The sequence below is a fragment of the Balaenoptera acutorostrata genome, chromosome 7 (genome assembly GCF_949987535.1).
Source record: "Balaenoptera acutorostrata chromosome 7, mBalAcu1.1, whole genome shotgun sequence".
Classification (NCBI taxonomy): Eukaryota; Metazoa; Chordata; class Mammalia; order Artiodactyla; family Balaenopteridae; genus Balaenoptera; species Balaenoptera acutorostrata.
The window spans coordinates 37,779,778-37,807,217 of NC_080070.1; the positions used below are offsets into that span (position 1 = coordinate 37,779,778).

The following is a 27,440-nucleotide window of genomic DNA, read 5'->3' on the forward strand; positions in this document are numbered from 1 at the left end:
AAAGAGCTTTGCAAATGGTTAAGTGCCAATGGATAAGAGAAGAGTTGGAGTTTAACGAGAGAGGAGAGAGTGTGAAGTTCTGGAAGAGGCAGAGGGGAAGAGATACGTGTGTGGCTAAAAGATGTAGCCTTAAATAGGGAAGGGACAGCCTTCTTTTCTTAAATCAGGAAATGTAGATAGAGGTGAGTTTGTGGTGTTGGAAACTCAAGTGAGCTCCCTTCTGATGACTTCATTGGAGGCAAAGGCATCTGGTGAGAATTTGTCAGGAAGTGGGTGTCAGAGATTTGAGGATAGGGAAAAGAGGTTTGCATAATCACAGAGAATGAGAGTGTGTTGACCAGAGAAACACAGAAGTATGTCTCATGAGTTGAGTGGCAACCCTTTAGTCTGGTGTGTGATTTTTTTTTTCCTCCAACAGTGTTCCGTCATCTGAGCCCAGACTGTACCATCGACCTTTTGAGGACATATCTTCCAACATATTTGTTGAATGATTATATAAAACATAGAAGTAATGTTTTAAAAAATGCAATGCACTCTAGATACTATCAGTTTCTTACGTAAAAAGATAAAACCTAAATATACCAAGGAAGATATTTTCTTTAGTGGTGTGTGCTTTCTTAAGAAATGATTGAATGAAAATGTAATTGAGGAAAAATAAGCATTCTTAGTTAATTAAATAAACTTAGCTGTAAAAAATATACATGTTGAACATGTAAGTTAGTAATAATACTTGGAACCTCCCAGAGACCCTAAAGCTGTCACCGGTGACATTCTTTTCCAGCCAAATGGGTAATTAAGAGTTAATTCCAAGTTATCTCATATTTCTCTTGGGTCTTTCTTTTAGTGTCCTGCTATTAGAAAGTATAAATAAGCTTATCACAAACTACTTACTTTTTGAGTTTTTATTGATTGAGTTCTCTATGGATATTCAGTGTGACCATGAGCCATTGCATGGATCATTTCTTCTGAAATAGCATACTAGAAAATTTGAAGAATTATGTAGTAGATAGTTAAATCATTTTTTGACTACATCATGTTTGAAGTGCAACTTGAAGGGGCACTTAAGATTGAAATAATTATCTGGGTCCTTTAACAAATAATTGTTGTGGTAACTTTTTAAAAGTAAAATTATAGTTTTTAAAATTTACCTTACAATAAATATTGGTTAGCATTCCAACTTTACAGTTTTGACTAGAAAGGTCCAGAATTGGTTTGCTACAAAGATTGTAGGTTTGATAATCAAAGTAATTTAGTAGAGGAAAAAGTACAGGGAGAATTATGGATCAACTTTAGTGACTGAGTAACTTTAACACAGTTAAACTTCTAATAAGTTTATTAGTTAAACACTATTAAACTAAGATTTCATCTCATTTTAGAGGTGACTGGTAAAAAGATGTAGATGATTTTAGGCAGGTAGTAATGGTTGCTATTATTGGATACTGATGCTTTTCAAGTTAGAGGTAATGATGAGGTCCCTTGTTTCATTTAAGAGTTGAGTAGCTTTCCATTGTGCCAGACGCATCTGCTACATCTAAGTTGAATATCTCATCTTTGCATGTTGTTGAAAAACCAGATATCGGAGTAAAAATGAATTAGGTGAATTCCTCACCATCTCTGGAAAACAGTTTCATTGATGGTGACTTAGTCATACAATCCTAGCATAGGATGAGTAGAAAAAAATCTCCATTTTTGTTTGGATAAACTGCAGAGGTTTTTAGCCAGAGACAATTACCATTAAGATACATGCAAGTCACATTTTAAGCTGGGTTTCAGAACAAACTTTATTTCTCACTTATTTGTTATTTTGTATAAGGAAGATACATGTGAAAGGCAAATTACATAAAATTAACAACGAAATATTTTTTCTTCTTTTTAGATCACTACAAACAAATTCTACCAGAGAAAATGCTGAAATAGGAGTTACAGAAACATTGGATTTGCTGGATGAAATACAAGCAGTTAATTTTTGTAACGTGGGGAGAAAGCCCAGATTGACAGATTAATGTGTAAATCACTGCGTTATTGCTTTAGTCATTGTCTCTATTTAGCAATGACAAGACTGGAAGAAGTAAACAGAGAAGTGAACATGCATTCTTCAGTGCGTTATCTTGGCTATTTAGCCAGAATTAATCTACTGGTTGCTATATGCTTAGGTCTTTATGTAAGATGGGAAAAAACAGCAAATTCCTTAATTTTGGTAATTTTTATTCTTGGTCTTTTTGTTCTTGGAATTGCCAGCATACTCTATTATTATTTTTCAATGGAAGCAGCAAGTTTAAGTCTGTCCAATCTTTGGTTTGGATTCTTGCTTGGCCTCCTGTGTTTTCTTGATAATTCATCCTTTAAAAATGATGTGAAAGAAGAATCAACCAAATATTTGCTCCTGACTTCCATAGTATTAAGGATACTATGCTCTTTGGTGGAGAGAATTTCTGGTTATGTCCGTCATCGACCCACCTTACTAACCACAGTTGAATTTCTGGAACTTGTTGGATTTGCCATTGCCAGCACAACTATGTTGGTAGAAAAGTCTCTGAGTGTCATTTTACTTGTTGTAGCTTTGGCCATGCTGATTATTGACTTGAGAATGAAGTCTTTTCTAGCTATTCCAAACTTAGTTATTTTTGCAGTCTTGCTGTTTTTCTCCGCATTGGAAACTCCCCAAAATCCAGTTGCTTTTGCATGTTTTTTTATTTGCCTGATAACTGATCCTTTCCTTGACATTTATTTTAGTGGACTTTCAGTGACTGAAAGGTGGAAACCCTATTTGTACCGTGGAAGAATTTGCAGAAGACTTTCTGTTGTTTTCACTGGGATGATTGAGCTTACATTTTTCATTCTTTCAGCATTTAAACTTAGAGACACTCATCTCTGGTATTTTGTAATACCAGGCTTTTCCATTTTTGGAATATTCTGGATGATTTGCCATATTATTTTTCTTTTAACTCTTTGGGGATTCCATTCCAAATTAAATGACTGCCATAAAGTATATTTTACTCACAGGGTAGATAACAATAACCTAGATAGAATCATGGCATCCAAAGGGATGCGCCACTTTTGTTTAATTTCAGAGCAGTTAGTTTTTTTTAGTCTTCTTGCAACAGCAATTTTGGGAGCAGTTTCCTGGCAGGTAAGCTTACGGTTTGTTTATTACGTCAGTGCCTACGATATGTGATTAAATGCTTGCTTCAAGAGTTGAATTATTAGAATTGAAGGATCAAGTTCCTGATTTCAGAAGTAGATGGCGGGGCACTTACTTAATTTTGTTCCTGGAATTGAAGTACTGAATGAATATTGACAGGATAATTTCATTTGCTTTCTAGCAAGAGGAACCAAAATATTAGGAATACTCAGCATGTGACATGCCTCCTACCTTCTGATTGTTCATTAATGAAACACTCATGGATTAAAGATCCTTAGAATATTAACATTTGAAGGGTGCTTAGAGATTGTTCTTTAATTTTTTCACTTTACACATGAGGAAACTGAAAGCCAGAAAACATATCCAGAGTCACTGGTACTAGCCAGAACTAGGTTACCTAGCTTCTGTCTAGTCCATTGGTCTCCTCACTACATTTCTTTTATATAGGCATTTCCCTAAGATTTTATGTAAAAGGTGATTAGTTATATAATAACATATCAGATTCTTAATTACAGATTAGAGCCTCTCCTAAGACAGAAAAAACTAGTTTTACAATACATTTGCTGCCCACAATGTGTGTTTTTTTTTTTTTTTAAAAAAAAAGGTCTTTTGTAGACAAAGACATTCAAACTATATGGCTAGAGTTTATATCTGTAGTTTATATCAGTCTTCCATTCTCTGAACATTTATTGACTGTACTGTATATCAGGTACTGTACTGGTGCTGAAGATCTCGAGATGAGTAAAAAATGTCTCTGTGATTAAAGAAGGCACAATCTCTAATGGGAGGCGGAAGAGGCAAGGCACGTAAACCAATAATTATTATTACAGTGTGACAAATACTATAATTTGGGTACATCAGGTTGTGATGTAGGGCAAAAATGAAGGTGAATTTTGCTTGGTGCAGTTCTCTGCTTTGCGCCAGTTGCAGCAGAGTGATTTGTCGATGTGAGTGTCTGAAGAGGAGATGTAGAGACTTGCCTGGGAATGGTACATTTTAGTCATTGTGGGCTAGGGCATGGAGCCTGTGTGGGAGTCAACAAGATGATTTAAAAAAAAACATCACGGGTGTTGCCTGAGGATATCTTACTCTATTTGCCAGTGCTAGGGACTATCAGAACGATGATGATGGATGAGAACTCTACCAAGAGTTCTACTTCCTCTTCCTCTCTTCTCTCCTTCCTGTTAGCTCCTTTCCCAGCCCGACTTTTTTTCATTTCCAAATCAGCCTCATTCATGCTTGACACCTTTCTCATCATCAAATCCTGAAGCCAAATATTTTGTAAGTCACCAAATTTTTGTTTTCTCATACAAGTGGTCTTAAACATGGTGTGTGTACTACTGGAGATACACAGAAGCTTTCCAATGAGTCTGTCAACAAAGATAATTTTAAGACAGTTTCCAGATTCTCACCTTCCAGTCAACTCTTAAAGTTTATCTACTTGAGAATGGCCCTTAATGTAGGTGTGAAGTGGTATCTTATTGTGATTTTAATTTGCGTGTCTCTAATGACTAATGATGTTGAGCATCTTTTAATGTGTGTATTAGTCATTCACTTACCTTTGCTGAAGTATCTATTCATATCTTTTTTTGATCTACATTGGGTTGTCTTCTTATGATTGAATTGTTTTTTAACATCTTTATTGGAGTATAATTGCTTTACAATGGTGTCTTAGTTTCTGCTGTATAACGAAGTGAATCAGCTATACATATACATATAGCCCCATATCTCCTCCCTCTTGCATCTCCCTCCCACCCTCCCTATCCCACCCCTCTAGGTGGTCACAAAGCACCCAGCTGATCTCCCCATGCAATGCAGCTGCTTCCCACTATCTATTTTACATTTGGTAGTGTATATATGTCAGTGCTACTCTCTCACTTTGCCTCAGCTTACTCTTCCCCCTCCCTGTGTCCTCAAGTCCATTCTCTACGTCTGCGTCTTTATTCCTGTCCTGTTCCTACGTTCATCAGAACCTTTTTTTTTTTCTTAGATTCCATATATATGTGTTAACATACAGTATTTGCTTTTCTCTTTCTGACTTACTTCACTCTGTGTGACAGACTCTAGGTCCATCCACCTCACTACAAATAACTCAATTTCATTTCTTTTTATGGCTGAGTAATATTCCATTGTATTTATGTGCCACATCTTCTTTATCCATTCATCTGTCGATGGACACTTAGGTTGCTTCCATGTCCTGGCTATTGTAAATAGAGTTGCAATGAACATTGTGGTACATGACTCTTTCTGAATTATGCTTTTCTCAGGGTATATGCCCAGTAGTGGGTCGTATGGTAGTCCTATTTTTAGTTTTTTAAGGAACCTCAATACTGTTCTCCATAGTGGCTGTATCAATTTACATTCCACCAACAGTGCAAGAGGGTTCCCGTTTCTCCACACCCTCTCCAGCATTTGTTGTTTGTAGATTTTTTAATGATGGCCATTCTGACTGGTGTGAGGTGATACCTCATTGTAGTTTTGATTTGCATTTCTCTAATGATTAGTGATGTTGAGCATCCTTTCATGTGTTTGTTGGCAATCTGTATATCTTCTTTGGAGAAATGTCTATTTAGATCTTGTGCCCATTTTTGGACTGGGTTGTCTGTTTTTTTGATATTGAGCTGCATGAGCTGCTTGTACATTTTGGAGGTTAATCCTTTGTCAGTTGCTTTGTTTGCAAATATTTTCTCCCATTCTGAGGGTTGTCTTTGCATCCTGTTTATGTTTTACTTTGCTGTGCAAAAGCTTTTAAGTTTCATTAGATCCCATTTGTTTTTGTTTTTATTTCCATTTGTCTAGGAGATGGGTCAAAAAGGATCTTGCTGTGATTGATGTCATAGAGTGTTCTGCCTATGTTTTCCTCCAAGAGTTTTATAGTGTCTGGCCTTACATTTAGGTGTTTAATCCATTTTGAGTTTATTTTTGTGTATGGTGTCAGGGAGTGTTCTAATTTCATTGTTTTACATGTAGCTGTCCAGTTTTCCCCGCACGACTTATTGAAGAGGCTGTCTTTTCTTCATTGTATATTCTTGCCTCCTTTATCAAAGATAAGGTGACCATATGTGCGTGAGTTTATCTCTGGGCTTTCTATCTTGTTCCATTGATCTATATTTCTGTTTTTGTGCCAGTACCATACTGTCTTGGTTACTGTAGCTTTGTAGTGTAGTCTGAAGTCAGGGAGCCTGATTCCTCCAGCTCCGTTTTTCTTTCTCAAGATTGCTTTGGCTATTCGGGGTCTTTTGTGTTTCCATACAAATTGTGAAAGTTTTTGTTCTAGGTCTGTGAAAAATGCCATTGGTAGTTTGATAGGGATTGCATTGAATCTGTAGATTGCTTTGGGTAGTATAGTCATTTTCACAATGTTGATTCGTCCAATTCGAGAACATGGTCTATCTCTCTATCTGTTTGTATCATCTTTAATTTCTTTCATCAGTGTCTTATAGTTTTCTGCATACAGGTCTTTTGTCTCCTTAGGTAGGTTTATTCCTAGGTATTTTATTCTTTTTGTTGCAATGGTAAATGGGAGTGTTTCCTTAATTTCTCTTTCAGATTTTTCATCATTAGTATATAGGAATGCAACAGATTTCTGTGCATTGATTTTGTATCCTGCTGCTTTACCAGATTCATTGATTAGCTCTAGTAGTTTTCTGGTAGCATCTTTAGGATTCTCTGTGTATAGTATCATGTCATCTGCACACAGTGACAGCTTTACTTCTTCTTTTCCGATTTGGATTCCTTTTATTTCTTTTTCTTCTCTGATTGCCGTGGCTAAAACTTCCAAAACAATGTTGAACAATAGTGGTGAGAGTGGGCAACCTTGTCTTGTTCCTGATCTTAGTGGAGATGGTTTCAGTTTTTCACCATTGAGGAAGATGTTGGCTGTGGGTTCATCATATATGGCTTTTATTATGTTGAAGTAAGTTCCCTCTATGCCTACTTTCTGGAGAGTTTTTATCATAAATGGTGTTGAATTTTGTTGAAAGCTTTTTCTGCATCTATTGAGATTATCATATGGTTTTTATCCTTCAGTTTCTTAATAATGGTGTATCACATTGATTGATTCACATATATTGAAGAATCTTTGCATTCCTGGGATAAACCCCACTTGATCATGGTGTATGATCCTTTTAATGTGCTGTTGGATTCTGTTTGCTAGTATTTTGTTGAGGATTTTTGCATCTATGTTCATCAGTGATATTGGCCTGTAGTTTTCTTTTTCTGTGACATCTTTGTCTGGTTTTGGTATCAGGGTGATGGTGACCTCGTAGAATGAGCTGGGGAGTGTTCCTCCCTCTGATATATTTTGGAAGAGTTTGAGAAGGATAGGTGTTAGCTCTTCTCTAAATGTTTGATAGAATTCTCCTGTGAAGCCATCTGGTCCTGGGCTTTTGTTTGTTGGAAGATTTTTAATCACAGCCTCAATTTCAGGGCTTGTGATTGGTCTGTTTATATTTTCTATTTCTTCCTGGTTCAGTCTCGGAAGGTTGTGCTTTTCTAAGAGTTTGTCCATTTCTTCCAGGTTGTTCATTTTATTGGCATATAGTTGCTTGTAGTAATCTCTCATGATCCTGTGTATTTTTGCGGTGTCAGTTGTTAGTTCTCCTTTTTCATTTCTAATTCTGTTGATTTGAGTCTTTTCCCTTTTTTTCTTGATGAGTCTGGCTAATGGTTTATCAATTTTGTTTATCTTCTCAAAGAACCAGCTTTTAGTTTTATTGATCTTCGCTATCCTTCATTTCTTTTTCATTTATTTCTCATCTGATCTTTATGATTTCTTCCCTTCTGATAACTTTGGGTGTTTTTTTGTTCTTCTTTCTCTAATTGCTTTAGGTGTAAGGTTAGCTTGTTTATTTGAGATGTTTCTTGTTTCTTGAGGTAGGATTGTATTGCTATAAACTTCCCTCTTAGAACTGCTTTTGCTGCATCCTATAGGTTTTGGGTTGTCATGTCTACATTGTCATTTGTTTCTAGGTACTTTTGGATTTCCTCTTTGATTTCTTCAGTGATCTCTTGGTTATTAAGTAACGTATTGTTTAGCCTCCATGTGTTTGTATGTTTTAAAGATTTTTTCCTGTAATTGATATCTAGTCTCGTAGTGTTGTGGTCAGAAAAGTTACTTGATATGATTTCAATTTTCTTAAATTTACCAAGGCGTGATTTGTGACCCAAGATATGATCTATCCTGGAGAATGTTCCACGAGCACTTGAGAAGAAAGTGTGTTCTGTTGTTTTTGAATGGAATGTCCTATACATATCAATTAAGTTCATCTTGTTTAATGTATCATTTAAAGCATGTGTTTCCTTATTTATTTTCATTTTGGATGATCTGTCCATTGGTGAAAGTAGGGTGTTAAAGTCCCCCACTATTATTGTGTTACTGTCGATTTCCCCTTTTATGGGTGTTAGCATTTGCCTTATGTATTGAGGTGCTCCTGTTGGGTGCATAAATATTTACAATTGTTATATCTTCTTCTTAGATGGATCCCTTCATCATTATGTAGTGTCCTTCTTTGTCTCTTGTAATAGTCTTTATTTTAAAGTCTATTTCATCTGATATGAGAATTGCTACTCCAGCTTTCTTTTGATTTCCATTTGCATGGAATATCTTTTTCCATCCCCTCACTTTCAGTCTGTATGTGTCCCTAGGTCTGAAGCGGGTATCTTGTTGACAGCATAAATATGGGTCTTGTTTTTGTATCTATTCAGCCCGTCTATGTCTTTTGGTTGGAGCATTTAATCCATTTACATTTAAGGTGATTATCGATATGTATGTTCCTATTACCATTTTCTTAATTGTTTTGGGTTTGTTATTGTAGGTGTTTTCCTTCTCTTGTGTTTCCTGCCTAGAGAAGTTCCTTTAGCATTTGTTGTAAAGCTGGTTTGGTGGTGCTGGATTCTCTTAGCTTTTGCTTGTCTGTAAAGGTTTTAATTTCTCCGTCAAATCTGAATGAGATCCTTGCTGGGTAGAGTAATCTTGGTTGTAGGTTTTTCCCTTTCATCACTTTAAATATGTCTTGCCACTCTCTTCTGGCTTGCAGAGTTTGTGCTGAAAAATCAGCTGTTAACCTTATGGGGATTCCCTTGTATGTTATTTGTTTTTTTTCCCTTGCTGCTTTTAATATTTTTTCTTTGTATTTAATTTTTGATAGTTTGATTAACATGTGTCTTGGTGTGTTTCTCCTTGGATTTATCCTGTATGGGACTCTCTGCGCATCCTCGACTTATTTCCTTTCCCATATTAGGGAAATTTTCAACTATAATCTCTTCAAATATTTTCTCAGTCCCTTTTTTTTTCTCTTCTTCTGGGACCCCTATAATGCGAATGTTGGTGCGTTTAATGTTGTCTCAGAAGTCTCTGTGACTATCCTCGATTCTTTTCATTCTTTTTCTTTATTCTGCTCTGCGGTGGTTATTTCCACTATTTTATCTTCCAGGTCACTTATCCGTTCTTCTGCCTCAGTTATTCTGCTATTGATTCCTTGTAGAGAATTTTTAATTTCATTTATTGTGTTGTTCATTACTGTTTGTTTGCTCTTTAGTTCTTCTAGGTCCTTGTTAAACGTTTCTTGTATTTTCTCCATTCTATCTCCAAGATTTTAGATCATCTTTACTATCATTACTCTGAATTCTTTTTCAGGTAGACTGCCTATTTCCTCTTCATTTGTTTGGTCTGGTGGGGTTTTACTTTGCTCCTTCATCTGCTGCATATTTCTGTGTTTTCTCATTTTGCTTAGCTTACTGTGTTTGGGGTCTCCTTTTCATAGGCTGCAGGTTCGTAGTTCCCATTGTTTTTGGTGTCTGCCCCCAGTGGGTAAGGTTGGTTCAGTGGGTTGTGTAAGCTTCCTCTTGGAGGGGACTGGTGCCTGTGTTCTGGTGGATGAGGCTGGATCTTGTCTTTGTGGTGGGCAGGACCGTGTCCAGTGGTGTGTTTTGGGGTGTCTGTGAACTTATTATGATTTTAGGCAGCCTCTCTGCTAATGGGTGGGGTTGTGTTCCTGTCTTGTTAGTTTTTTGGCATGGGGTGTCTAGCACTGAAGCTTGCTGGTCGTTGAGTATATCTCGGTCTTAGCGTTGAGATGGAGATCTCTGGGAGCGCTCTTGCTGATTCATATTACTTGGTGCCGGGAGGTCTCTGGTGGTCCAATATCCTGAATTCGGCTCTCCCACTTCAGAGGCTCAGGCCTGACACCCGACCGGAGCACCAAGACCCTGTCAGCCACCTGGCGTTTGATCAGCCCCCTTAGAACCAGTCTACCCTCCTGTTAGGGATTCGATATCCTGCTGGTGTTGTAGGCTCTCCTGCAGAGGCAGTGGGTGGCTGTGGCTCATTGCAGGGACAAGGACACTGGCAGCAGAAGTTCTCCTTATGATTGAATTTTAAGTGTTCTTTTTATATTCTGAATACAAGCCTTTTTATCAGATATATGATTTGGAAATGGTTTCTCCTAGCGTGTGGCTTTTCTTTTTTTTTAATGATATCTTTTAAAGAGTGCAAGTTTTCAGCTTTATGAAGTCCAGTTTATCAACTTTTTCTTTTATGGGCTGTGCTTTTAGGATCACATCTAAGATATTCATTGCTCAGGCCTAGGTCACAAAGATTTCTCTCCTATAGTTTTCTTCCAGTAGTTTTATCATTTTAGTTTTTACATTTAGGTATATGATCCATTTTGAGTTAATTTTTGTTATGGTATGAGGTAAGGATTTTTTAAAAATATGGCTTTCTAATTGGTCCAGCACCATTTATTGAAAAGACTATCCTTTCCCTTGTTGAATTGCCTTGGCACCTTTGTCCAAAATCAGTTTCTGAGCTCTCTTTTTCGTTCCATTGACCTGTATATCTATCCTTAAAACAGGACTATGCTGTCTCCCAAGATATGTTCTAATTTTCTTTGCAATTTCTTCTTTGACCTATGTTAAAGTTAAAAGTTAATAAACTTTTAGTGTGATAGTTTAATATTTGGGGGATTTCCCACATTTTTTCTATTATTGATTTCTAATTTAATTCCAGGTGATTGGAGAACATAGTTCGTATGATTTTAGTCTTTTATTAAGACTTGTTTTGTAGCCTGGCATGTGTTGTATTTTCAAGAATACATTATGTTTCCTTTAAAAGAGTAAGTTGCTGATGTTGTTGATTAAAGTGTTCTATAAATATCAGCTAGGTTATGTTGGTTGGTGGTGGTGTTCATGTATCTATATCCTTATTGATTTTCTAATTCTGAGAGAGTGATATTGAAAATCTCCGTTAAAATTAACTAAATTGTGTACTTCTCATTTCAATTCTGTCATTTTCTTGCCTCATGTATTTTGGGGCTCTGTTTCTAGGTGTATATACATCTTTAATTATACCTTCTTAATGTATCGACCTTTTTATCTTTATGATAAACAGCATAGTTGAATAGTTACAACAGTCACCTAATGGCTTGCAAAATGTAACATTAACTAGCTAGCTGTTTACAGAGTTTGCCAACTCCTGTTTTAGACCAGTGCTTCTCAACCTTTAATATACATAGGAATCATGTGGGGATCTTGTTAAAATCCCAAAGACTGGAATTAAGTAATTTTGGGGGAGAGCCTGAAACTCTGCATTTCCAAAAATCTTAAAAGTTATGCAGAAAGTCCTAGTCAGCAGTACACCCACTGAGTGGCAAAGTATTAATTTAGCTGTTCAAGAATAATGTTTATCTATCAGAGTTTTGTATGCATTAGTTGCTGTTTGGTAACTGCTGCTTGTGGTGTAGAAATTGTGTCTTTGATGCAATTAACTTTTTTTTTTAAATTGAAGTATAGTTGATTTACAATGTTGTGTTAGTTTCAGGTGTACAGCAAAGTGATTCAGTTTATGTATATGTATAATATATTCTTTTTCAGATTCTTTTCCCATATAGGTTATTAAAAAATATGGAGTATAGTTCCCTGTGCTATACAGTAGGTCCTTGTTGTTTATCTATTTTATGTATAGTAGTGTGTTTGTTACTGTCAAATTCCTAATGTATCCTTCCTTCCCATGTTTCCCCTTTGGTAACCATAAATTTGTTCTCTATGTCTGTGAGTCTTTCTATTTTGTAAATAAGTTCATTTGTATTTTTTTAGATTCCGCGTATAAGTGATATCATATGATATTTGTCTTTCTCAGACTTACTTCACTTAGTATGATAATGTCTAGGTCCATCCATCTTGCTGCAAATGGCATTATTTCATTCTTTTTTATGGCTGAGTAGTATTCCATTGTATATATGTGCCACATCTTCTTTATCCATTCATCTCTCAGTGGACACTTAGATTGCTTTCATGTCTTGGCTATTGTAAATAGTGCTGCAATGAACATTGGGGTGCATGTATCTTATTGAATTATGGTTTATATCCTCAGGAGTGGGATTACCAGATCATATGGTAGCTCTGTTTTCAGTTTTTTAAGACCATCATCAAGAACTCTACAAATAATAAATGCTGGAGAGGGTGTGGAGAAAAGGGAACCCTCCTACACTATTGGTGAGAATGTAAATTGGTACAGCCACTATGGATAACAGTATGATGCAATTAACTTTCTAAACTTAATTTTTTAAAAAAACCATTTATTTATTTATTTGGCTGCACCAGGTCTTAGTTGCGGCACGCAGGATCTTCACTGCCGAGTGTGGGATCTTTTTTTTAGTTGCAGCATGGGGGATCCTTAGTTGCACCATGTGGGATCTTTTAGTTGCAGCATGCAGGGTCTAGTTCCCTGAGCAGGGATCGAACCCGGGCCCCCTGCATTGGGAGCGTGGAGTCTTAACCGCTGGACCACCAGGGAAGTCCCTAAACTTAATTTTAATTTAACTAATCTGTGCTCTGCCCAGTGTTCCGTGAGATCATCTCAAATTCTTCCAATTAGATTTTTCTTGAACTATTTTTGCTTAACATTCCTAAATGATATTGATACTGATTAGCTTTTTAATAATATAATCTAAACCCATTTTTCACATTTCTGTGAGAGTAATACTAAAGTGTAAAACTGATTTTCCCCTCTGTCCCATTAAAATATCCTTCAGTGGATGGATTTCCACTGGAAAACTGATTGGGTGGGGGCAGACCCAATGTGGCAGGAAAAAAAATGAGAAACTAAAGCCTTTTGAGTAGATCAAATAGTCAGCCATAGGTAGGATCAATGAAAGTAGAGGTAGACTGAAATCTAGAAGACTAGCTAAGAGCAAGAGATAAGGATCTGGACTAAGGTGACAGGGAAAAATTGCTGAGCTAAGGATATAACTGATAGAAGTATCAAGGGAAAAACAGATCTTGTTGAAAAGTAAAATTTATAGAAAATTTGAAATAAATTGATGAAATTTAGAGATGAAGAATGTTTTGACATGGTATTTAGATAGTCTAAATATTAAAAAGATATTGAGAGACTGAAGGGAGCGGATGGGAATGTAGGATGATGGATTTCATTGAGTTGATGACCTAGTGGGCATTTGTTATTAACAAAACATTTTAGAGTAGGTTTATTTTTTAAAGTATATTTTTAAGCAGTCAAATGTACTCTCATTTTACTACCAGAAAAGTAAAACCAAACAGACACAGACATGAGACTAATCTGCCTCATGGAGCACAATGTGGCTTAGACCTTACTTCCCAAAATGGGCTTAGTCACTTTTTCTTATTTTAAGCTTTTTTGCATGTCAGTAGTTTGGGGGTTTTTTAGTTTTACATAACTTAACAAAAATTTTTATTAAGGAAAAATTTGCATACAGTAATATTCACCCTTTTTAGTGTACAATTCTGTGATTTTTACAAATGCATATAGTTGTATGACCACTACATTCAAAATATAGAGCAGTTCCATCACCCCCCAAAATTCCCTGCTGTCCCTTTGTAGTCAGTCCCACTCCCAACCCCCAGTACTTGGCAACTAAACTGTTTTCTGTCCCTAAAGTCTTTTATGGGGTGTCATATACATGAAATCATACAGTGTATAGCTGTTTGAGTCTGGCTCCTTTCACTTAGCATAATTCATATGAGATTCATCTGTGTTGTTGTGTTATAATATCAGTTTATTCCTTCATATTGCTGAGCAGTATTCCATTATGTGGATGTCTCACAGTGTGTTCATTACTCAATGGAGGGACATTGAAATTAGTTTTTGGTGATTATAAATAAAGCTGCTGTAAACATTCATAGACAGGGTTTTGTGTTAACATAGGTTTTTATTTTACCTGGTGTGGGTTGTATGATAAACGTATGAGCCATGTTTAACTTTATAGAAACTGCCAAACTGTCTTCCAAAGTGGCTGTACCATTTTGCATTCTCACCCGCAATGTATGGGAGTTATCTCTTTGTTTTGTTTTTTAACTACTCTTATAGGTGTGTAGTGGTAACTCGTTGTGGTTTTTATTTGCTATTTCTGTAGTAGCTAAAGACGTTAAGTATCTTTTCATGTGATTACTTGTCATGAGAATTTCAGATCTCGGCAATTTTTAAAATTGGGTTGTTTGTTTTCATGTTGTATTGAGATATAAGTCCTTTATTAGATGCATGACTTGCTAATATTTGCTCCAAGTGGCCTTTTTTCTTGTTTTCTGAGGAGCAGTTCTTAATTTTTCTATACTCTAATTTATCCATTTTTTTCTTTTATGAATTCTTTTGATGTCATACCTAAGAAATCTTTGACCTCATTTGAGTAGAATCTCTCGCTAACCGCACATGGATAGCTTTGTTTTTTGTTAGTTTTACTGAATTTAATAACATTTTCAGAATGAGTCAGTAGTATCATTCCAAGTCATGTACATTAGAAAGCTGGAATTTTACCATTAGCTTCTGTTGTGTTTTGTTCATAATCTCATTCCAATTTTAAAATGCAACATTACAGCTGTTTCCTGCAATTTATGTTATGTTCATTGAATTTGCTACTTGCTTTCCTCTTTTGTACTTTTTTTCCTTAAATAAGTCAATAAGAAGTACTTACACAGTACCGTAGCCATTTGGTGCTAGTTTTATTGCTCAGCCATAGGCTTTTCTGAAATTGATACTTGACAATTCACACAAGGATAAAAAGGGAGGAAAGTGTCCAGATACCCAAGGAAGCATACCCCATGGCTTGCTCTTTTGTTTAGGAATTTTCTCTGAAATCTTTCACATGAGATTTTATATGCCTTTCCTTGCTACCCACTGTCATTTGCAGATTCCGTGGGGTTCTGATGCAACTTTTGGAGGAGCCCTTTGACCCAAACCAGAAAAACCATAATCACCGTTAATTTCTCTGTAGGGGAAGCACTAGCAATCACTGGGTTTGACAGATGTAACAAGACCAGCTTCATATCCAAGGAAGGGAGGGAATCCACAGATGCAGCACGGTTTCATTTCTAGCAAGATGGCTGGATCAGCCATATTATCTCACTTGACATGGGGAGCAGGGAGTTTTCAAATCTGTTGCCAAAACTAGAAGTTCACGTTTCATAATTTTTTGTTTTGTTTCATTTCTCTTCCTAAAGTTTTGAGATATTTTAGTCTAGATGAGAGGAGGGGACACTAAGTCTTTAGCTTGAAGTTATGCTTTTAATTTGATGTTTTATGCATTCTGCCAGAACACAATGAAACAGGGGTAGATGCTTTTTTCCCCTAAAACAACAATAACAATGATCTGAATATTATTTTATTCATGAAACAAGAACATGAATTTCTCCTTTGCCCTGATTTTCCAGCTTTAAAAAAAATTTTTTTTAAATTAATAACTGGAGATATTTTCATTTTAATAATACAGCTTACCAGTTATTAACTGTTTTTTATGTGCCATCCACCATTCTATGTACTTTGAGTGTATTTATTTAATCCTTATGACACTCTGAGATAGGTACTATTATTTTTTTTTTTTTTTTTTTTTTTTATAAATATGTGCTTTTTTTTTTTTTTTTTTTTTTTAATTGTATAGCTACTTTATTTATTTTATTTATTTATTTTTGGCTGTGTTGGGTCTTCAGTTCGTGCGAGGGCTTTCTCTAGTTGCGGCAAGTGGGGGCCACTCTTCATCGCGGTGCGGGGACCGCTCTTCATCGCGGTGCGCGGGCCTTTCACTATCGCGGCCCCTCCCGTTGCGGGGCACAGGCTCCAGACGCGCAGGCTCAGTAGTTGTGGCTCACGGGCCCAGCTGCTCCGTGGCATGTGGGATCTTCCCAGACCAGGGCTCGAACCCGTGTCCCCTGCATTAGCAGGCAGATTCTCAACCACTGCGCCACCAGGGAAGCCCTGAGATAGGTACTATTATTATTCGCATTTTGTAGAGAAGAAACATGCTTGAGAGATTAGGAAACTTGCTTGAGGCTACACAGCTGGTATGAATCCAGGCAGTCTGCCTTCACAGCCTTTACTCTTAACCACTTAGTTCCATGTATTTTTAGAGTTGGAAATGAGCATACAGATAATTTAATGTAACATCTCTATTTTGTCCATGGGGAAAAGTAAGCTTCAACACACTGTACAAGTTTGATTCCCATGCCAGTGTTTTACCTTTATCAGGATTGTGGTCTAAAAAAATTTCTATTTTTGCTATCTCTTTTGAGGCTACTCAAAAAAAATTTTTTTTCTAATGCATCTCCTAGGGCCTTAACTCTATAAGATCTCCTAAATAGCAGTAGTCATTTAGATGAAAAGTAATCGTCATTTAAATTTCTATTGTTTTGTTCATAATAACCTCATTGCAATTTATAAATGCTTCATTGTAAATTACAGCTACCATTTTATTGTACTAGACATATTTCATGTATTTCTAATCTATGGAATAAGCTCATAAAATATCCCTGTTTTATAGATTCAGACTGAAAAGCTTAATTAATTTGTTCATGTACACGCAGATGGTAAATGACTATGCTAGGATTGAACCAAAGTCTAACTCCAAAGCTTGAGTCCTTTCCCCTACAATTTCTCTATTGCCTCTACTTAAAGAAATCGCTGCTTTAAAACTAACTGTAAAGTAGCTTTCCTAATGTTCTTAAAGTTCTGGAACTAAGCAAAGTTTTGGAAGTTGCCTATTGTTTCTTTTTTCTTTTTTTTTTTTTAATCAGTCATCAATTTTATACACATCAGTGTATGCATGTCAATCCCAATCGCCCAATTCAGCACACCACCATCCCAACCCCACCGTGGTTTCCCCACCTTGGTGTCCATACGTTTGTTCTCTACATCTGTGTCTCAACTTCTGCCCTGCAAACCGGTTCATCTGTACCATTTTTCTAGGTTCCACATACATGCGTTAATATACGATATTTGTTTTTCTCTTTCTGACATACTTCACTCTGTATGACAGTCGCTAGATCCATCCACGTCTCAACAAATGACTCAATTTCGTTCCTTTTTATGGCTGAGTAATATTCCATTATATATATGTACCACAACTTCTTAATCCATTTGTCTGTCGATGGGCATTTAGGTTGCTTCCATGACCTGGCTGTTGTAAATAGTGCTGCAATGAACATTGGGGTGCATGTGTCTTTTTGAATTATGGTTTTCTCTGGGTATATGCCCAGTAGTGGGATTGCTGGGTCGTATGGTAATTCTATTTTTAGTTTTTCAAGGAACCTCCATATTGTTCTCCATAGTGGCTGTATCAATTTACATTCCCACCAACAGTGCAAGAGGGTTCCCTTTTCTCCACACCCTCTCCAGCATTTGTTGTTTGTAGATTTTCTGATGATGCCCATTCTAACTGGTGTGAGGTGATACCTCATTGTAGTTTTGATATGCATTTCTCTAATAATTAGTGATGTTGAGCATCTTTTCATGTGCTTCTTGGCCATCTGTATGTCTTCTTTGGAGAAATGTCTATTTAGGTCTTCTGCCCATTTTTAGATTGGGTCGTTTGTTTCTTTAATTTTGAGCTGAATGAGCTGTTTATATATTTTGAAGATTAATCCTTTGTCCGTTAATTCATTTGCAAATATTTTCTCCCATTCTGAGGGTTGTCTTTTTGTCTTGTTTATGTTTTCCTTTGCTGTGCAAAAGCTTTGAAGTTTCATTAGGTCCCATTTGTTTATTTTTGTTTTTATTTCCATTACTCTAGGACGTGGATCAAAAACGATCTTGCTGTGATTTATGTCAAAGAGTGTTCTTCCTATGTTTTCCTCTAAGAGTTCTGTAGTGTCTGGTCTTACATTTAGGTCTTGAATCCATTTTGAGTTTATTTTTGTGTATGGTGTTAGGGAGTATTCTAATTTCATTTTTTTACATGTAGCTGTCCAGCTTTCCCAGCACCACTTATTGAAAAGACTGTCTTTTCTCCATTGTATATCTTTGCCTCCTTTGTCATAGATTAGTTGACCATAGGTGCATGGGTTTATCTCTGGGCTTTCTATCTTGTTCCATTGATCTATGTTTCTGTTTTTATGCCAGTACCATGTTGTCTTGATTACTGTAGCTTTGTAGTATAGTCTGAAGACAGGGAGTCTGATTCCTCCAGCTCCGTTTTTTTCCCTCAAGACTGCTTTGGCTATTCGGGGTCTTTTGTGTCTCCATACAAATTTTAAGATGATTTGTTCTAGTTCCGTAAAAAATGCCATTGGTAATTTCATAGAGATCGCATTCAATCTGTAGATTGCTTTGGGTAGTATAGTTATTTTCACAATATTGATTCTTCCAATCCAAGAACATGGTATATCTCTCCATCTGTTGGTATCATCTTTAATTTCTCTCATCAGTGTCTTATAGTTTTCTGCATACAGGTCTTTTGTCTCCCTAGGTAGGTTTATTCCCAGGTATTTTATTCTTTTTGTTGCAATGGTAAATGGGAGTGTTTCCATAATTTCTCCTTCAGATTTTTCATCATTAGTGTATAGGAATGCAAGAGATTTCTGTGCATTAATTTTGTATCCTGCAACTTTACCAAATTCATTGATAAGCTCTAGTAGTTTTCTGGTGGCATTTTTAGGATTCTCTATGTATAGTATCATGTCATCTGCAAACAGTGACAGTTTTACTTCTTGTTTTCCAATTTGTATTCCTTTTATTTCTTTTTCTTCTCTGATTGCCATGGCTAGAACTTCCAAAACTATGTTGAATAGTAGTGGTGAGAGTGGACATCCTTGTCTCATTCCTGATCTTAGAGGAAATGCTTTCAGTTTTTCACCACTGAGAATGATGTTTGCTGTGGGTTTGTCATATATGGCCTTTATTATGTTGAGGTAGGTTCCCTCTATGCCCACTTTCTGGAGAGTTTTTATCATAAATGGATGTTGAATTTTGTCAAAAGCTTTTTCTGCATCTATTGAGATGATCATATGATTTTTATTCTTCAATTTGTTAATATGGTGTATCACATTGATTGATTTGCATATATTGAAGAATCCTTGCATCCCTGGGATAAATCCCACTTGATCGTGGTGTATGATCCTTTTAATGTGTTGTTGGATTCTGTTTGCTAGTATTTTGTTGAGGATTTTTGCATCTATATTCATCAGTGATATTGGTCTGTAATTTTCTTTTTTTGGAGTATCTTTGTCTGGTTTTGGTATCAGGGTGATGGTGGCCTCATAGAATGAGTTTGGGAGTATTCCTTCCTCTGCAATTTTTTGGAAGAGTTTGAGAAGGATGGGTGTTAGCTCTTCTCTAAGAGTGTGATAGAATTCACCTGTGAAACCATCTGGTCCTGGACTTTTGTTTGTTGGAAGATTTTTAATCACAGTTTCAATTTCCTTACTTGTGATTGGTCTGTTCGTATTTTCAGTTTCTTCCTGTTTCAGTCTTGGAAGGTTATACCTTTCTAAGCATTTGTCCATTTCTTCCAGGTTGTCCATTTTATTGGCATAGAGTTGCTTGTAGTAGTCTCTTAGGATGCTTTGTATTTGTGTGGTGTCTATTATAACTTCTCCTTTTTCATTTCTGATTTTATTGATTTGAGTCCTCTCCCTCTTTTTCTTGATGAGTCTGGCGAATGGCTTATCAATTTTGTTTATCTTCTCAAAGAACCAGCTTTTAGTTTTATTGATCTTTGCTATAATTTTCTTTGTTTCTATTTCATTTATTTCCACTCTGATATTTATGATTTCTTTCCTTCAGCTAACTTCGGGTTTTGTTTGTTCTTCTTTCTCTAGTTCCTTTAGGTGTAAGGTTAGATTGTTTACTTGAGATTTTTCTTGTTTCTTGAGGTAGGCTCGTATAGCTATAAACTTCTCTCTTAGAACCGCTTTTGCTGCATCCCATAGGTTTTGGATCGTCGTGTTTTCATTGTCATTTGTCTCTAGGTATTTTTTGATTTCCTCTTTGATTTCTTCAGTGATCTGTTGGTTATTTAGTAACGTATTGTTTAGCCTCCATGTGTTTGTGTTTTTTATGTTTTTTTCCCTGTAATTCATTTCTAATCTCATAGCGTTGTGGTCAGAAAAGATGCTTGATATGATTTCAATTTTCTTAAATTTACTGAGGCTTGATTTGTGACCCAAGATGTGATCTATCCTGGAGAATGTTCCGTGCACACTTGAGAAGAACGTGTAATCTGCTGTTTTTGGATGGAATGTCCTATAAATATCAATTAAATCTATCTGGTCTATTGTGTCATTTAAAGCTTCTGTTTCCTTATTTATTTTCATTTTGGATGATCTGTCCATTGGTGTAAGTGAAGTGTTAAAGTCCCCCACTATTATTGTGTTACCGTCAATTTCCGCTTTTATAGCTGTTAGCAGTTGCCTTATGTATTGAGGTGCTCCTATGTTGGGTACATATATACTTACAATTGTTATATCTTGTTCTTGGATTGATCCCTTGATCATTATGTAGTGTCCTTCCTTGTCTCTTGTAACATTCTTTATTTTAAAGTCTATTTTATGTGATATGAGTATAGCTACTCCAGCTTTCTTTTGATTTCCATTTGCATGGAATATCTTTTTCCATCCCCTCACTTTCAGTCTGTATGTGTCCCTAGGTCTAAAGTGGGTCTCTTGTAGACAGCATATATATGGGTCTTGCTTTGGTATCCATTCAGCAAGCCTGTGTCTTTTGGCTGGAGCATTTAATCCATTCACGTTTAAGGTAATTATCGATATGTATGTTCCTATGACCATTTTCTTAATTGTTTTGGGTTTGTTTTTGTAGATTCTTTTCTTCTCTTGTGTTTCCCACTTAGAGAAGTTCCTTTAGCATTTGTTGTAGAGCTGGTTTGGTGGTGCTGAATTCTCTTAGCTTTTGCTTTTCTGTAAAGCTTTTGATTTCTCCATCAAATCTAAATGAGATCCTTGCCGGGTAGAGTAATCTTGGTTGTAGGTTCTTCCCTTTCATCACTTTAAGTATATCATGCCACTCCCTTCTGGCTTGTCGAGTTTCTGCTGAGAAATCAGCTTTTAACCTTATGGGAGTTCCCTTGTATGTTATTTGTCGTTTTTCCCTTGCTGCTTTCAATAATTTTTCTTTGTCTTTAATTTTTGCCACTTTGATTACTATGTGTCTCGGCGTGTTTCTCCTTGGGTTTATCCTGTATGGGACTTTCTGCGCTTCCTGGACTTGGGTGGCTATTTCCTTTCCCATGTTAGGGAAGTTTTCGACTATAATCTCTTCAGATATTTTCTCGGGTCCTTTCTCTCTCTCTTCTCCTTCTGGGACCCCTATAATGCGAATATTGTTGCATTTAATGTTGTCCCAGAGGTCTCTTAGGCTGTCTTCATTTCTTTTCATTCTTTTTTCTTTAGTGTGTTCCGCAGCAGTGAATTCCACCATTCTGTCTTCCAGGTCACTTATCCATTCTTCTGCCTCAGTTATTCTGCTATTGATTCCTTCTAGTGTAGTTTTCATTTCAGTTATTGTATTGGTCATCTCTGTTTGTTTGTTCTTTAATTCTTCTAGGTCTTTGTTAATCATTTCTTGCATCTTCTCAATCTTTGCTTCCATTCTTATTCCGAGGTCCTGGATCATCTTCACTATCATTATTCTGAATTCTTTTTCTGGAAGGTTGCTTATCTCCACTTCATTTAGTTGTTTTTCTGGGGTTTTTTCTTGTTCCTTCATCTGGTATATAGCCCTCTGCCTTTTCATCTTGTCTATCTTTCTGTAAATGTGGTTTTTGTTCCACAGGCTGCAGGATTGTAGTTTTTCTTGCTTCTGCTGTCTGCCCTCTGGTGGTTGAGGCTATCTAAGAGGCTTGATGGGAGGCTCTGGCGGTGGGTAGAGCTGACTGTTGCTGTGGTGGTCAGAGCTCCGTAAAACTTTAATCCACTTGACTGTTGATGGGTGGGGCTGGGTTCCCTCCCTGTTGGTTGTTTTTCCAGAGGCAACCCAACACTGGAGCCTACCCGGGCTCTTTGGTGGGGCTAATGGCAGACTCTGGGAGGGCTCACGCCAAGGAGTACTTCCCAGAACCTCTGCTGCCAGTGTCCTTGTCCCCACGGTGAAACAGAGCCAGCCCCCGCCTCTGCAGGAGACCCCCCAACACCAGCAGGTAGGTCTGGTTCAGTCTCCCCCAGGGTCACTGCTCCTTCGCCTGGGTCCCGATGCACACACTATTTTGTGTGCGCCCTCCAAGAGTGGGGTCTCTGTTTTCCCCAGTCCTGTCGAAGTCCTGTAATCAGTTCCCACTAGGCTTCAAAGTCTGATTCTCTATGAATTCCTCCTCCCGTTGCCAGACCCCCAGGTTGGGAAGCCTGACGTGGGGCTCAGAACCTTCACTCCAGTGGGTGGACTTCTGTGGTATAAGTGCTCGCCAGTCTGTGAGTCACCCACCCAGGAGTTTTGGGATTTGATTTTACTCTGATTGCGCCCCTCCTACCGTCTCACTGTGGCTTCTCCGCTGTCCTTGGACGTGGGTTATCCTCCTTGGTGAAGTCCAGTGTCTTCCTGTCGATGATTGTCCAGCAGCCAGTTGTGATTCTGGTGCTCTCACAAGAGGGAGTGAGAGCACGTCCTTCTATATATATTCTTTTCCATTATGGTTTATCACAGGAGATTGAATATAGTTCCCTGCGCTATACAGTAGGACGTTGTTGTTTATCCATCCTATATATAATAGTTTACATCTGCTAATGCCAAACTCCCAGTCCTTCCCTCCCCCACTTCCCTTCCCCTTGGCAACTACAGGTATGTTCTGTGTCTGTGAGTCTGTTTCTGTTTTCTTTTTTTAAAATAAATTTTATTTATTTATTTTTGGCTGTGTTGGGTCTTCGTTGCTGTGTGCAGGCTTTCTCTAGTTGTGGCGAGCAGGGGCTACTCTTCATTGTGGTGTGCAGGCTTCTCATTGCGGTGGCTTCTCTTGTTGCAGAGCACCGGCTGTAGGAGCATGGGCTTCAGTAGTTGTGGCACATGGGCTCAGTAGTTGTGGCTCACAGGCTCTAGAGCGCAGGCTCAGCAGTTGTGGTGCATGGGCTTAGTTGCTCCACGGCATGTGGGATCTTCCCAGACCAGGGCTCATACCCATGTCCCCTGCATTGGCAAGGGGATTCTTAATCACTGCACCACCAGGTAAGTCCCTATTTCTGTTTTGTAGATAGGTTCATTTGTGCTGTATTTTAGATTCTATGTGTAAGTGATATCATATGGTATTTGTCTTTCTCTTTCTAACTTCACTTAGTATGATAATCTCTAGTTGCATGTGTGTTGCTGCAAATGGCATTATTTCATTTTTTTTAAATGGCTGATTAGTATTCCATTGTATATATGTACCACAACTTCTTTATCAATTCATCTGTCAATGGACATTTGGGTTGTTTCCATGTCTTGGCTATTGTGAATAATGCTGCTTGTGAACATTGGGGTATGTGTATCTTTTTGAGTTATAGTTTTGTCTGGGTATATGCCCAGGAGTGGGATTGCTGGATCATATGGTAATTCTATTTTTCGTTTTCTGAGGAACCTCCATATTGTTTTCTGTAGTGACTGTACCAACTTATATTCCCACCAACAGTGTAGGAAGGTTCCCTTTTCTCCACACTCTCTCCAGCATTTGTTATTTGTAGACTTTCTAATGATGGCCATTCTGACATGTGTGAGGTGGCACCTCGTTTTAGTTTTGATTTGCATTTCTCTAATAATTAGTGATGTAGAGCATCTTTTCATGTGCCTACTGCCCATCTGTATGGCTTCTTTGGGGAAATGTCTGTTAAGGTCTTCTGCCCATTTTTCGATTGGGTCGTTTGTTTTTTGTTGCTGTTGTTGAGTTTTATGAGCTATTTGTATAATTTAGAGATTAAGTCCTTGTCTGTCGCATCATTTGCAAATATTTTCTCCCATTCCGTAGGTTGTCTTTTCGTTTTTTTAATGGTTTCCTTTGCTGTGCAAAAGCTTGTAAGTTTGATTAGGTCCCATTTGTTTAGTTTTGTTTTTATTTCTCTTGCCTTGGGAGGCTGACCTAAGAAAACATTGGTACGATTTATGTCAGAGAATGTTTTGCCTATGCTCTCTTCTAGGGGTTTTATGGTGTCATGTCTTATGTTAAAGTCTTTAAGCCATTTTGAGTTTATTTTTGTGCATGGTGTGAGGGTGTGTTCTACCTTCATTGGTTTACATGCAGCTGTCCAACTTTCCCAGCACCACTTGCTGAAGAGACTGTTTCCCATTTTATATTCTTGCCTCCTTTGTCAAAGATTAATTGACCATAGGTGTGTGGGTTTATTTCTGGGCTCTATTCTGTTACACTGATCTGTATGTCTGTTTTTGTACCAAAACCACACTGTTTTGATTACTGTAGCTTTGTAGTACTGGCTAAAGTCTGGGAGAGTTATATCTCCTACTTTGTTTTTATTTTCCCCTCAGGATTGCTTTGGCAATTCTGGGTCTTTTATGGTTCCATGTAAATTTTTGGATTATTTGTTCTAGTTCTGTGAAAAATGTCATGGGTAATATGGTAGGGATCGCATTAAATCTGTAGATTGCTTTGGGTAGTATTGCCATTTTTACAATATTAATTCTTCGAATCCAAGACCATGGGATAGCTTTCCACTTCTTTGAATCCTCTTTTATTTCCTTTATTAATGTTTTATAGTTCTCCGCGTATAAGTCTTTCACCTTCTTGGTCAGGTTTATCTCTAGGTATTTTTTTTTTGGTGCAATTTTAAAAGGTATATATATATATATATATATATATATATATATTTTTTTTTTTTACATTCCCTTTCTGATATTTCATTGTTAGTGTAAATAAATGAATGTTAATCTTGTATCCTGCTACTTTGCTGAATTAATTTATTAGATCTAATAGTCTTTGTGTTGAATCTTTAGGGTTTTCTATATATAGTATCGTGTCATCTGCATATAGTGACAATTTTACCTCTTTCCTTCCAATTAGGATACCTTTTATTTCTTTTTCTTGTCTGATTGCTGTGGCTAGGACTTCCAATACTATGTTGAATAGAAGTGGTGAGAGTGGGCATCCTTTTCTTGTTCCAGATTTTAGCAGGAAGGCTTTCAGCTTTTCACTGTTGAGTATTATACTGACTGTGGGTTTGTGATAAATGGCTTTTAGTATGTTGAGATATGTTCCCTCTATTCCCATTTTGGTAAGAGTTTTTATCATGAATGGATGTTGAATTTTGTCACATGCTTTTTCTGTATCTATTGAGATGATCATGTGGTTTTTGACTTTTCTTTTGCTACTGTGGTTTATTACATTGATTGATTTGCAAATGTTGAACCAGCCTTGTGAACCTGGGATGAATCCCACTTGGTTGTGGTGTATGATCTTTTTTATGTGTTGTTGGATTCGGTTTACTAATACTTTGTTGAGAATTTTTGCATCTATATTCATCAAAGATATTGGCCTGTAATTTTCTTTTTTGGGGATGTCTTTGTCTGGTTTTGGTACCAGGGTGATGGTGGCTTCATAGAATGTCTTTGGGAGTGTTCCCTCTTCAGTCTTTTAGAAGAGTTTGAGAAGAATTGGTATAAGTTCTTCTTTGTATGTTTGGTAGAATTTGCCGGTGAATCCATCTGGTTCTGCGCTGTTGTTTGTAGGGAGTTTTTTTAATTACAGGTTCTATTTCACTTCAAATGATCAGTCTGTTCACATCATTTATCTATTTCTTCTTGATTCAGTTTTGGTGGGCTGTATGTTTCTAGAAAGTTGTCCATTTCTTCTAGGTTGTCAAATTTGTTGGCATATAATTGTTCATAGTATTTCCTTATGGTTTTTTGTATTTCTGTGGTATCAGTTGAGATTTCTCCTTTTTCATTTCTTGTTTTGTTTATTTGGGTTCTCTCTCTTTTTGGTGAGCCTGGGCAGAGGTTTGTCAATTTTGTTTACCCTTTCAAAGAACCAGCTCTTGGTTTTGTTGATTTTTTTCTGTTGTTTTGAATCTCTGTTTTTTCCTCCCTGGTCTTTATTATTTCCTTCCTTCTGCTGACTTTAGGTTCTGTTTGTTGTTCTTTCTCTAATTCTTTTAGGTGGTAAGTTAGGTTGTTTACTTAAGATTTTTCTTGTTTTTTGATGAAGGCCTGTATTGCTATGAACTTCCCTCTAAGAACTGCTTTTGCTGCGTCCCATAGATTTTGTATGGTTGTGTTTTCATTGTCATTTGTCTCAAGTTATTTTTTAATTTCCTTGTTGACCCATTGGTTTTCTAGTAGCATGTTGTTTAGTCTCCATGTAGTCATTTTTTTTTTCTCATTTCTTTTCCTGTAGTTGATTTCTAGTTTCACGCCATTGTGGTCAGAGAAGATGCTTGAAATAATTTCTGTACTCTTAAATTTGTTGAGGTTAGTGTTGTGCCCTAGTATGTGGTCAATCCTAGAGAATCTTCCGTGTGCGCTTGAAAAGAATGTGTATTCTGGTTTTTTTGGATGTAATGTCCTGAAAATATCAATTAAGTCTAACTGTTCTATTGTGTCATTTAGGATCTCTGTTGCCTTATTGATTCTCTCTCTGGAAGATCTGTCTGTTGATGTGAGTGGGGTGTTAAAGTCTTCTACTATTATTGTATTTCCATTGATTTCTCTCTTTATGTCTGTTATTATTTGTCTTATATATTTGGGTCCTCCTATATTACATGCATATAAGTTGATGAGTGTAATATCCTCTTCTTGTATTGATCCTCTTATCATTATATAGTGCTCTTCTTTATTTTTCTTCATAGTCTTTAAAGTCTATTTTGTCTGATATGAGTATTGTAACTCCTGCTTTCCTGTCATTTCCGTTTGCCTGAAATATTTTTCCATCCCCTCACTTTCAATCTGTCTGTGTCCTTTGCCCTGAGGTGGGTCTCTTATAGGCAGCATATTGTAGGCTCTTGTTTTTTTATCTAGTCTGCCACTCTGTGTCTTTTGATTGGAGTATTCAGTCCATTGTCATGTAAGGTAATTATTGGTACATATGTATTTATTGCCATTTCAACCTTTTTTTCCAGTTGATTCTTTGTTTCT

At 36.9% G+C, this 27,440-nt stretch overlaps 1 protein-coding gene across 1 annotated transcript in view; it reads left to right on the top strand.

The window, feature by feature from the left end:
* TMEM168 (transmembrane protein 168) overlaps positions 1-27,440 on the top strand; it is a 55,195-nt gene that overhangs the window by 2,890 nt on the left and 24,865 nt on the right. Inside the window, exon 2 of the mRNA XM_007195101.3 lies at positions 1,877-3,130. Within this exon, the coding sequence (XP_007195163.2) occupies positions 2,003-3,130 (1,128 nt within the window). The 5' untranslated portion in view covers positions 1,877-2,002. The remainder of the gene's footprint in view (positions 1-1,876; positions 3,131-27,440) is intronic.